We start from the raw sequence: 12,028 nt of genomic DNA, 5'->3' as shown, positions 1-12,028 counted from the left end.
ATAGTTGAAATGGCAGGTAAGGATATAATCTTGAAGGGAGAGAAGTCAGACAGAGGAGAGAAAGGGATTGGGGACAGACCCATGGGTGCTCCACAAGTGAGAGCAGTAAGAGGAGGAGAAGGAAACGGTGAGAAACTGGGAGATGTGGTGGCTGGGATGCCAAGAAGGATGACCTCTGAGGAGATGGGGAGGTCAGTGGTGTCAAATGCTGCAGAGTGGTCAAGTAGGAGGGTAAAAAAAGGACCATCAGGGGTTCAGTGGGAGTCTTAGAGCAATTTCTGTGGAGTGTAAGGGGCAGAGCTAGTAAATGGCCTGCCCAGGTGTATATTTCAAAACTGGCCTTAAGTCCATATCATATGGGAATGCCTTCTTCACTTTGATTATTTTATACTAGGTGGGTGTAACCAGCTGCTCAGTGTAGGAGAGAGTGGGAGAGAGAGGGTGTGGTGATGGGCAGGTGGTGGCTTAATCTGCTGATGATTCCAACACAAAGGGTTCTTGGAGAGGCAAGATTGGTGGGTGCAGTGGAATCTTATTCTCTTCTCTGGGCCTTCAGGGCCCCCTAGGCTTGACTGCAGCTGTGAGCTGCATTTTCTGTTACTGCGGCATTATCTTCAAGAGTGAAATGTAGGGAGTGGATCAAGACCAGGCAAGACACGAATCCAACCAGGGCACCTTCTCCTAGGCACTGCCTCCTTTGGGCTAGCCCCTGACATGATACCTGACACGTGGAAGGTGCTCACTGCATGTCTGCTAAATGAACGAATCGGCCTGAGCCCACCCGGGCTGAATGAGCTTTGCAAGGTGTGGGCTGTGTTGTGTTTTCTGAGTCAAGAGGCCGTGGGGGTGGATGGATGGATGTGCTCCTGCCAGTTGTTCTCACCTTCTGCTCACCCCCATCAGTGGGAGCTGGGGTGCTGCTGAGTCCTCCTGCTGCACTTTGCCTTGGCTGAGTAGCAAGGTTGGGCCCTGAGGGTGGGAAGGGAGGTAGACAGTGATGGGCATGGGATCCTTTGCTGTCTGGGGCTAAACTCCGAATCTCCAAATCAACTTTCCCAATAAAGCTTAATATCTATTAGGGTAAGCATATTTTTGGCTTTTCTCTGGGCTGAAAAGTGACCTCATCGTATGGAAAAGAAAGGCTTAAAGTGGTAATGCTAATCTTCGTGATCTTAGATACACTGAAAGAAAATAAAAACGCTGATTGACTAATCAACCCCATGCATCTTGTGTACCACCCCCCTCCTTACCCCCCAAAACATCCTAAACACTCATGCTCCAGGCTGCTGCTCCATGCCTCCAATACACTAGCTCTTCAAAGAGATCTCTTTTGTATTCTTCCCTTTTCTGGCTGCCTCCAATGGGAGGGGATGGCTCCCTGCTCTGTTCTCTCCCAGTACTCTCCTGTGGTGCACTCCACATCCTGCCTTGTATTCGAGCCCTTTGTGGGTATGTTTTCCCTTCTCCTCTTTTGAACTGTAAGTTTTTAGAGGCTATGACTGTGTCTAATTTATCTCTGAGCCCCAGAATCCCTGAGAACAATGTGTGGCACATCAAAGGGGATTAATGAGTATTTGTTAAATGGGTTTATGAATTCATGAATAAGTAAACAAACACACAGCTCTCTCAGGTATCACGGCCTTTGGGTCTCCAGACACTGGTCTCTACTATTTTTTTTTTTCCTTTTTTCCTCCATTCCTCTTTCTGACCTGATCTCAGGCACTTACATGTCTCTGCTCTTCTGTCCATCCCCCGCACAGCAGAGTGTGTTCATCCCTGGCTGCACTTCTGAAGTTGGCTTTCAGAAACAGAGTCTATAGACATGCAGTGTTTCCAGTGTGTTACCGTGGTCACAGCTACTGCAGGTGAAATGTACATAACAAGTACTTATGTAGCACTTACTTATTGTGTGCAAGGTACTGATCTAAGAGCTTTATGCATATAAACTAACTTAATTTTCACAACAGCCCAGTGGAGCAGAATGGTATGTATTCTTAGCAATTAAACCCTCTGGGAGACTCTGGTTCAAGATCATGCCTTACCTCTCTAAAGCTCAAGATCCTGCCTATAACTTGACTCTTAAGCAAGGAAAATATTATTTTGACATGCAGTATGTTAATAATGGTCACATATTGTGAAGAATCCTGTCCTTATTATTAGGAGATCCAGCTCTGCTATTTCCTAGCTCTGTGCACTTGGACAAGTCCCTGACCCTCTGGGTGTCAGATAACAGGATGTGCCTCACAGTCCTTCTGCAAAGGTGCAATGAGAAAACATTACGGTTGGCACCCAGGAAGTGAAGGATTGTCATAAATGAATGGTTTTAAAAACATTTTAAAGCCAACTTTGCTGACCTGTGGTTAGCTGATAGCATGTTGGAGTGTGGGGCTTCTCAGGCTTAGGTTTGAGAGATGCTGATTCTAGGGACGGACATTACATAAGGATGTGAAGTTATGTTTTCACCCAAGTAAGGGCTGTGAGGTATTGTGAAAGCCACCAGACTCCCAAGATGTCTGCATTGCCATAATGCTCCTCTGCTCCACTATGCATTTGCACATGGTCTCCTGCCAACTTTTTTCTTAAGAACCCACTCCCAAATCCTCTCTGCATTATGTTCCTTAGAGCACTGCTTTGCATAAGAGTCTATTTCTTGGAAAAGCTCAAAGGAGGAAAAATAGAACAAAAGGGGTTCTGATAACTTAAGCATAAGCTATCTGAGTGTAACTGGCAGGGTGGGGGAAGATGAAGGAGCAGGCCTGGTGGGAGGGGCACAGGCCATTTAGATGAAGCCCATATTCACAGACTTCTCAGTGATGGGTGAAAAATCTCTTAATGAAGATGGCCCAAGGCCTGACAGATCTGGGAAGAGCTTAAGAATGAGGGTAATAGGCCAGCTGCTTCTCCAACTTTGCCACTCATGTCCATCTGTCTTAGTACAAACTCCCACAGGCTGCCTGATCTGGGGCAGTGTGGACACCTTGTTTTCTGCCTTTTCCAGAAGAGGCTGGAGGGACTACCTACCAGTCCCCTTCACACCTGATTGCAGCTCGATGATACACTGCAGTAGAGGGGCTGCAGGATAAATGCTTTGAAATGTAATAGTCTTCATGGGCTTTATAAAGTAGGAAAGTTTTCCACTTGCTTCCTTAGCTTCTGTCGGGTTTCCACTTTGCAGGTCATTGCTTTCAGAAAAACATGTGGAGCATTTGGTAACCCCATCTTAAATTGGGAGGGTGTTTGTGGGGCTGCACTTTCCAAGTACTGTGAGATGGGCTGGCTGCATTGCGGTGAAATTTAGGACCTCAACAAAGCCTCATAGGGGAGTAGAGGGCTGTTGACAAGAGGTCAGAGCCTAGGAATGTCTAAGCAGTGAGGCATGGTGCATGGGGTGCTGGGCTGCCAAGCACTCGTGCTCAGTGACCAGTAGATGGTGCCCTGACAACAGGAAAATACAGTTACTGTCCCTCTGAGACTGCAAAGGGATTTTCAGATGGTCTTCAAACTGGTTTCCATTCAGAGTTATGACTAACTGCTGATTTTCCACATTTCCATTTGTGGATCCTTAATATGACAGTGGAACTTGGGGCACTGGAAGGAGAATGCCCACCAAATTCCCATATGAAGAGCATGACTACAATATTCTGGTCATGAACTTTTTCTGAGGATCCTCCTGGATCTTGAGGGCATGGTACCAGGAACACTTGGCCTCTGATCAAATTCAATTTGAGGATGGTAAGCATAGCATTTCCATAGGTTTAGTGTCATTGTATAGTTTCTTCTCTTGATGAACAATTTAGAATTACCCTATTGCTGTCCTGAAGGGCAGCATGGGTTTTAGAAAGAGCCGCAGATTGGAAGTCAGATGTGTTAGAAGTCCACACTCTGCCACTTTTCAGATGGGGGCAAACGGCTTAATGTTGCTGAAACTCTGCTGCTTTGTCTGTCAAGGGTCGTGATAACATGTGTTACCTGGCTCACCTCAGAAGTTTGGAGTAAGGGTCAGCTGTGGGGCTTATGTAAACTGAAAACTATTAAACACATATATTATTCAACCATTAAAATTGTAGCCACTGGCGGGCCGCGATGGCTCATGCTAGCACTTTGGGAAGCTGAGACAGGTGGATTGCTTGAGCCTAGGAGTTCCGTACCAGCTAGGACAACATAGTGAGACCGTCGTCTCTATAAAAAAATAAAAACAACAACTGTAGCTGCTTGGGGGCTGGTAGAATGGGGGATTAGAGTGTATGAAACCAGTATAGAAATTCATAGATCTCAAAGCTCTCAAGAGCTATGATAGCCAGGTGGGGGTGGAAGATGAGAGTCTGTCTTCCTGCTAGCACAGCTGCCCTTAGGCCAAGTCTCTTCACAAAGCCATTTATGCCATTATGTTTGCCCCTTTCCTTTTTGGCTGCACCCTCCAAGAATTATCCCTTTTAACTCACATAGGTGCTGAAACTCCCTAAGGTATTCTACATTAATTCCCAAACTATGCATTTATGATTCCTGTCTCCTTGGAAGGCAAGAAGGCATGTATCAACTCCAGTGTGTCGTCGCATTTGCACATGTAATATCCCATCTTGAGTATTCTAGGTCTCTAAAGAATTACAACAGCCACAGAGAACACAGGACATGGAATACTGGATCTCTGCTGACATCTGATAACATTGAAGAGACAAGTCCGGGATCTCTGATGTTCCAAGAACTACGTCTGGGAAGTAAAAGGCTAGTGAGCCCTGCTTATTCTGGGCATTAAGAAGGTATGCCACCCGCCAGCCTGCTAAGGCAGAACCACAAAGGAAAGGGGTGAGGTGACAGCATGAGAGTGAAGTTCGTGACGCTTTCTGGCCTGCGAGGTTATACAATCTAGTATAATCTAGTGTAAAAAGGTACATGATTTATGTCATCACCCATCTTGTTCATTATAGTATCCTCAGTGCCTAAAACAGTGCCTGGCACGTGGAAGGGACTCAAAAATACTTCTCTAATGATTTGAATGAATTTTGTGCTATGGATTATGGTACTGTCTGAAAGCAGCCACACACAATAATTTCTGAAAGCCCTTTTTCTAACCCTATGTAGTTTACAGGGACACCGAGATAGCCACTTGGGACTAGTTCTAAGTGACTGGCTGATGGGACTTCATGGTTCACAGCACCACCCTCCCTCTGTTTCACGTCTGACTAGGTATTCAGACAGAAGAGGACCCTCTGATTAACGCAGGAGGAAGGACAGAGTAAGGCAGTGATGTGAAATCAAAGTAACAATTACAGCTGACTCACCTTGAATAGTAATTTCACCTGAAATGGGCTCCCCTGAATCCAAAGGTCAAATGCCTTCCCCAAGGGCAGCAGGCTGGACACGTTGAGACCATTTCTTTGGATTTCCAGTAGAGAATTTTCCTACACACACACACACACACACACACACACACACACACACACACTCTCACATACATTCTCACACAACAGACACATGTCAGTGCTCACATGGCCTTGCCCACACACAGACACATACCCGTAGAAACACACGTGCCACGCACTCAGACATCACCTCACTTCTCAACAGTTAATCTCACTTCATAGGTGTGAAGCCATACTCACCCATGGTTTCCAACCTCTGGGCAGCCATACTCACCCATGGTTTCCAACCTCTGGGCAGCCATACTCACCCATGGTTTCCAACCTCTGGGCAGCCATACTCACCCATGGTTTCCAACCTCTGGGCAGCCATACTCACCCATGGTTTCCAACCTCTGGGCTTTGGTCAGTGTCTGTTTCCTTCCTCAGCCCCTCCTTTCTTTCTTCCCTTCCATTGTTCTGGTTGGGAGGATTTGGAGAGGCCTATGTGTTGAGCTAAGGGAGGAAAACTCAGAGGACGGTGTGCCCCAGCTAGTGTGGACATGGGAGGGGACAGCTGGTCCCTGCCCTCAGTTCAAACCACCAGTCACCTGTGGGGAAGGGCTTGGCGGCTAAACACGAGCTCTTTCCCTGGGGCTTGGAGTCCACCTTTCCCACCTCTGCAGCTCAGATACCAATTCTATTTTTTTTTCTACATTAATGGGGTGGGTTTGAGAAAGTCCGTGGAGCTTATTTGGGAGTAAAAGATGGGGGGCTGGAGGATCCTTCTGATTGTTCGCATTTAGAGAAGGGTAGTTTTAGCCCATAACTCACCATGGAGGGCCCTTCCAGGAGAGGTGGGGCAGGGCTTTCCTACAGCGGAACCGGGAGCCCGCCCCGTGAGGGCAGAAGCTCCCGCCAGAAGCCAGCACCAGCAGCAGAGTGTGGAACCCCCAGAGGTCCTAGCCTCCTCCACGGGGCCTCCCAGGTGCTAAGTGGGGAGATGGGGAGAGGGTTCTGCCCTCTCCTTGGAAATCCCTGGCAGTGTTCGTGGAGCCTGGGAGGTGCGGAGGAGCGGCGACGCGGCCATGGCGCTAGGCGCGCAAAGGCCCCGACTCCTCAGTAGGCCGGCGGCGGGCCCGTGGCACCGCTCCCGCCACCGAACAGGGCACAGCACTGGGGACACCTCTCTGCAGGGACCCAAGACGCGCGTGCGTGTGCGCCCCACGCCAGGCCCCCGCTCTCTTGCGGAGACAACGCCGCATCGCTGGCTGCACCTGCCTCTCTCTTCTCAGCATTACTTGGGGGAAAGGGGACTCTTCACTGGACCTTTGCAGAGGTGGCTGCTACCCTTTGGCCACATAAATCAAGAAGGCAAGCCAGCCTCACCTCCCAGGAACCTCCAGCCTTCCGGCTGCGTCCCCGCCCCTCCCGCCTGGCCAGCTCCTCCCCCGCTTCTCCCAGCGCTCTTGCGCGCCTCGCTGCGCCTCTGCGCTCCGCTCCCTGTCCCCTGCCTCGCCTCCCCCTTCTCCTTCCGCATCTTCTCCAGCGCTCCGCGGAGGGCGCTGCCTGGGTGGAAGAGGAAGACCGAGCCGTTAGTGAGGAAGTTCGGTCTGTGGACAAGTGTGGTGCCAGGCCGCCGCGAGGCTCGGCTGCAACCTGTTCCTCGCCCGCCGGTGTTCGCCGCCCGCCCGCTCGCGCTCCCGCCCTCTCGGCGGCGCAGCCGCGGATCGCTGTTGCATGCTGATCCGGGGAGGCGGCGGTGGCGAGCGCTCCGGGCGGATGCTGGCACTCAGGCTTCGCTGCTCTCTGGATGCTGCTCAACTTCTAGCCCAAGCGCAGGAGCTTTGAAGTCATTTGTCCCTTTTCGCTTGGATCGACTTCTTATTTTGAGATTTTGGGCATTGCGGTTTACGCAGGAACCTCAATATCGCTCTCCCCACCTCCCTCCCTCTGTCTCCAACCTTTGGATGCGTCTCTGCTGACAGATATAAAGACCCAAGTCTTCGCGGTGGAATTTCTTAGATGGACTTGCGGGGGCTGGCGTTATAAAGCATGTCATCGTAACTCCGTCCTCATCTTTGTTTATTTTTTTTAAAGTTCTTTTGTTTTCATTTTCCCCTCCTTCCCACCCCTTCCCCCAACCAATAAATCACCAAACTGTTACCTAGCGGGCCGGTGACTGCCTCTCTCCCTGAACTAGGTGGTGCGTCTGCCAGAAGAGGAGCTATGTTTGAAGAGCAGCCTACTCCACCCCTCTCCTCTCTGGTCCCTGAACACCACCACACACTGGCATTTTGAAAAAAATATTTTCCTCCAGAAACTGAGCTCCCCCAAGCCGTACCACCCGTTTTTTTTTCTTTTTTCTTTTTTTTTTTTCCTTCTTGAGGAATGGAGCTTCGCAGAGGTTGCATTTAGATTCAACAGTTCACAGCGGCGGGCTGCTGCTGCTGCCTCTCCGAAGAGCTCGCGGAGCTCCCCAGAGGCGGTGGTCCCCGTGCTTGTCTGGATGCGGCTCTGAGTCTCCGTGTGTTTTTCTGCTTGTTGCTGTGTGCGGGTGTTCGGCCGCGATCACCTTTGTGTGTCTTCTGTCTGTTTAAACCTCAGGATGGCTCGCTTCGGGGAGGCGGTGGTCGCCAGGCCGGGGTCCGGCGATGGAGACTCGGACCAGAGCAGGAACCGGCAAGGAACCCCCGTGCTGGCCTCGGGGCAGGCGGCCGCCTACAAGCAGACGAAAGCGCAGAGGGCGCGGACTATGGCTTTGTACAACCCCATTCCCGTCCGGCAGAACTGTTTCACCGTCAACAGATCCCTGTTCATCTTCGGAGAAGATAACATTGTCAGGAAATATGCCAAGAAGCTCATCGATTGGCCATATCCTTTCTTGCCCACCATAACTCCCTCTCCCCCTTTGCATTTCTTGGGGTGAAGGTGGGTACCTAGCATGGAATGTATCCCTCACCCCTTCCTGGTGCCAATTTGTCCCTTTGCTGAAGCACACTCTTCGGTGCATCTAAGGGGCAAGCTTGGTGCCGTGGAGACCCGTTTGGGCACTAGTGTTTTTCAAGGTAAGACTTTTGGTTTTTTATTTTTCCTATGTGGAAATCTCTAGTGTCCCTGGGTGCGTCCCTTTCTGGGCTGGGCTTTGTCTGATTCCCAGCCACTTCCCCACCCCTACTCCCTTCACATGCCGCCCTCTACATAGATTGGGTTGCCCCAATGTTTCCTTTCATAATCAATTCTCATTTTTCTTTCTTTAAGCCAGCCACTCTGCCCGTATCCCCACCAGCCAGGAGACACTGCACTGTCTTCCTGTAGGGAAGTCAAGGCTCCATGAGGGGATTTATCAGTTCAGAAGTTCCCAGGGCCAAAACCCTGTGTACAGATAGACAAATGAATAAATAAAACAGGCTTTTGGCTGGGGACTCAGCTAACTCTAGGGACTTAAGTTTAAGTTCTACTGAAAGTGGCATGAATGAGTATCTGTCAGGGGAGGTGATCTCTGTTGCCACAGCCCAAACAGCTCAAACTTGGAGTTCTCCTCTCATCCAAGAAAGAGCAGCTCATCAGGCCCGTCCTTTCCTTGGTCCTTGGTTGGGTACTCTTGCTTCTTAGTGCTTGACCCAGCTGATTGCTCTCCCAGTATCCAGGATCCAGGTGGATCGGCTGGGCCTGAATTCATCCGCTGAGGCCAGAGGTGTGCATGCAGTCTCTCTCTCCCTAGCTCCAAAGGAACTGCTCTCCCCAAAGCACTGGTGGGGGCCATCTCTGATGGTGGTGGTGTCAGGGTGAACAGGCATGGAAGGAGCTTCTTTGCAGGTTTAATCAATTGCACCAAATGCAGGCTGCTGATTAGGCAGCTTACTGCCTTGTTCTTCACTAAGGATTGGACGCCTGGCAAGACCATTAGGAATTGGGGGTGGTGAGGCAGTGAAGGGGATTAGTAGGAGGCAAGCTAGTGGTCTGGCGTTAAATATGGGGATGGGGTTGGAGACATGGGACTTTGAGAGGGAGATTTGGGAGGGATGCACCTGCAAAGGAGGCCCCTTCTTTTCTCCCCTATTCTCCTCTTTCCCACCCCCACCGTCCAGGTGTGCAGCAGTGAGGCAGTTTGAGCTGCCTTGGGTCTCTATTATTAGCCAGACACGCGGCTCATTTCCCCCAGGGCCTGGGCATCTCCCTACTCCCCCAACCCCAGTCTCTGGCCTTCCCCTTCTTCTTCTCTAGTTCCCTGCCTCAGCAGCTCGGTGATTGGCTGGCGCGTGGTGCTTCTAGGCAGCACCCCTCATTAGAAACGAAGGAGCATCTCTAAGCAGATATTCTTCCTGCTGCTGTTCGCATCCTCCCACAGCCACCCCGGCTGGGCTTCTCCCTCTCTCCTCCTCTCTGCATCCCGCTCCCCTGCTCCACTCCCACAGAGTGATCCCGGGCCATCCATTGCCTGAGTTGAACGTATCTAGCTAGGGTGGAGGTTTCGGGCGGGGGAGGGGTCGGGTCCCTGCAGTCACGCCTGCCGGTGCGCTGCACAAAGCGGACAGATCTCATTGTGTTGTGTGCTGCGGCTGCAAATATTCCTCTAGGCGGTCTACGGATTTCCCAGCTGGGCCCTCCTTTCTCACTCGGCTTCTACAGTTCTCTAAATCTTCCTATCCACCAGGTGCTGCCTTGCTGTGCCCCTCTCTTAGGGGCGTGTTCATTCAGACAGGCGCTCTCCCGTTTCTTTGCGGTAGACAAAGCCACCCAACAGCCCCGCCGGTGGCAAAGTGTGCCAGCAGCCATCGTTGGCACCTCGGACAGCGCCGCTGAAACTCCCAGCGGCCCGGGGCTCCCCAGTTACCCGGGTTCAGCACCTCGGGTACTTCTGGCCGGGCCCAGGCTCAGGGCTGAGAAACCAGGCACGTTTCCTACACCATGCGGTCACCTTTTTTCACGTTTTCTCTTCCGCTGCAAAGACACCGCCTTTCCACCAGGCGTTGCGAGCGCGCAAGGTGCGGCTGTGAGTCTTACTCCTCCCTTTCTTGTCTTTGGCCAAAAATGTACCAAAGAGAGTCAAACGGGAGACTCTCGAGGGAGTTGATTTCAGCATGATGCTCAGTGCCTTGGCCCCGAGCCCTGTCCCAATGGTCTCTTCTGTCTGCATAGTTGGAAATTTCACAGTGATTCTACAGCATGTAGGCTGTGGTAACAGTGTTCAGGGAACATCTGCTAAGGTGTTTAGTGGAGCCCTGTTGGAAAATATAAAATACACCATGTACAATGTAATTGACTAATATATTCCCTCTGGTGGTGACCACGTGGAAATATTGGGCTTCCGTGGGAAAGGCACCTAAATTCCTAGTCTCACCTTCCTTTCCTTTCTAAACAAACAACTCCCCAAATATCTTGCTTTGTCTTACTAGGAGTCGGTCTGGATAGTGGTTGCCCATAAAGCTTTGGAGCTAGGCTGCCTGGGTTCAAATCCTAATTCCTTCACCAGCTTTGTGACCTTGAAAACTTGCTTCATTACTCTCTGACTCAGTCTTCTTACCTGTTAAATGAGGATAATAATACTGGGAGAATTAAATGAGTTACTATGTATCACGTGCCTAAAACATTATCTAATTACCCAGGAAACACTAGTTGTTACTATTAAAGGCGTCTTTCAGAAATTTCAGCATGCCTGAAGTGGGGAGGGGTCTTAGTTCAGGTGAAGTCTTCTAGATTCTTGCCTCTCAAAGACAGCAAGGAGCTGCATCCACATCACCTGGGAGCTTGCTAAAAATTCAGAATCCTGGGCCCCACTTCAATCCTGCTGAATCAGAATCTGCATTGTAATAAGATCCCTATGTGATTAATATGCTCATTAAAGTTTAGGAAGTAGTTCTTTGCTCTTTGTAAGTGCCAGATTTTTTTTTTTTTAAGAAAGGCAGGTTGTTCAGTTGTTCAGAAAACATGTGAAGACCTGCTTTCATATTGACATATGCACATTTAGCATGCTTGAGGATTTTGTTTGTGTTACAACACGTTTTGAGACTTACACTTTCATTGGCTGCAGAAAGTCACTGTAGGATGAGGAGGATAATGCACATTTCTATGTGCCGCATTAGTGGTCTCATCATGCTGCGCATTACTGGTCTTTAATCATGTTTGTCTGAAAAGATTGGTTAAGTAAAAGGAATGGTTTAATTTATGCTTCTAGGATCACCCTGACTTGGAGGGGGAGGGTAATTTTATCCAGTCATTAATAGGGGAGGTCTAGTTCTTATGGGAAGAAATGCTCCAGATAACCCAGATTTGGCATGAAAGATGGTGGCAAGTCAACAGCCTACTCTGAATGTGTTTCATTTTTCTTGGAAGCTACATCTGCATAGGGAGATAATTTTATTTTCTTATGGCACTTTCCTCTGCAGTGGATACCATACTCTTTTTAAAAATGCTAATGTGATTTAAAATGTGATGTTACATTCTATACGATTCCTCGTTTTCTTTTTTGCTCATCTAATAGATCTTCTCTGGCAGTTGGCTGTTCTGAGTGCCCTCCCATGTTTACTGTGCCTCACGCTTACCAGCTCTCACTGTTTCATGCCCAGGGCCAGTTACCCTGTGGGCATACAGCTTCTCTCACGTGGTTTGCAGGATGCCCCACACTTGTTTGAACTTTTCCAGGTCACGGGTGTGAAGGGAAGAAGTAGTGTGTCTGGCTTGGAGACTGT

General features: G+C 49.8%; 1 protein-coding gene across 8 annotated transcripts in view; it reads left to right on the top strand.

The window, feature by feature from the left end:
* The first annotated feature begins 7,614 nt into the window (after nt 1–7,614).
* Nucleotides 7,615–12,028, top strand: part of CACNA1E (calcium voltage-gated channel subunit alpha1 E) — a 332,731-nt gene continuing 328,317 nt past the window's right edge. For all 8 annotated transcript variants that reach the window (XR_004031707.1, XM_030818794.1, XM_030818792.1 and 5 more), the window contains exon 1: nt 7,615–8,210. Coding sequence is in view for 7 of the 8 variants with exons in the window: in XM_030818794.1 (XP_030674654.1) it covers nt 7,945–8,210 (266 nt within the window). In the remaining variant the exon portion in view is untranslated. The remainder of the gene's footprint in view (nt 8,211–12,028) is intronic.

Source organism: Nomascus leucogenys, chromosome 9 (genome assembly GCF_006542625.1).
Source record: "Nomascus leucogenys isolate Asia chromosome 9, Asia_NLE_v1, whole genome shotgun sequence".
Lineage (NCBI taxonomy): Eukaryota > Metazoa > Chordata > Mammalia > Primates > Hylobatidae > Nomascus > Nomascus leucogenys.
Note: the sequence above shows the minus strand (reverse complement) of the source record. Positions and strands in the feature narration are given on the sequence as shown.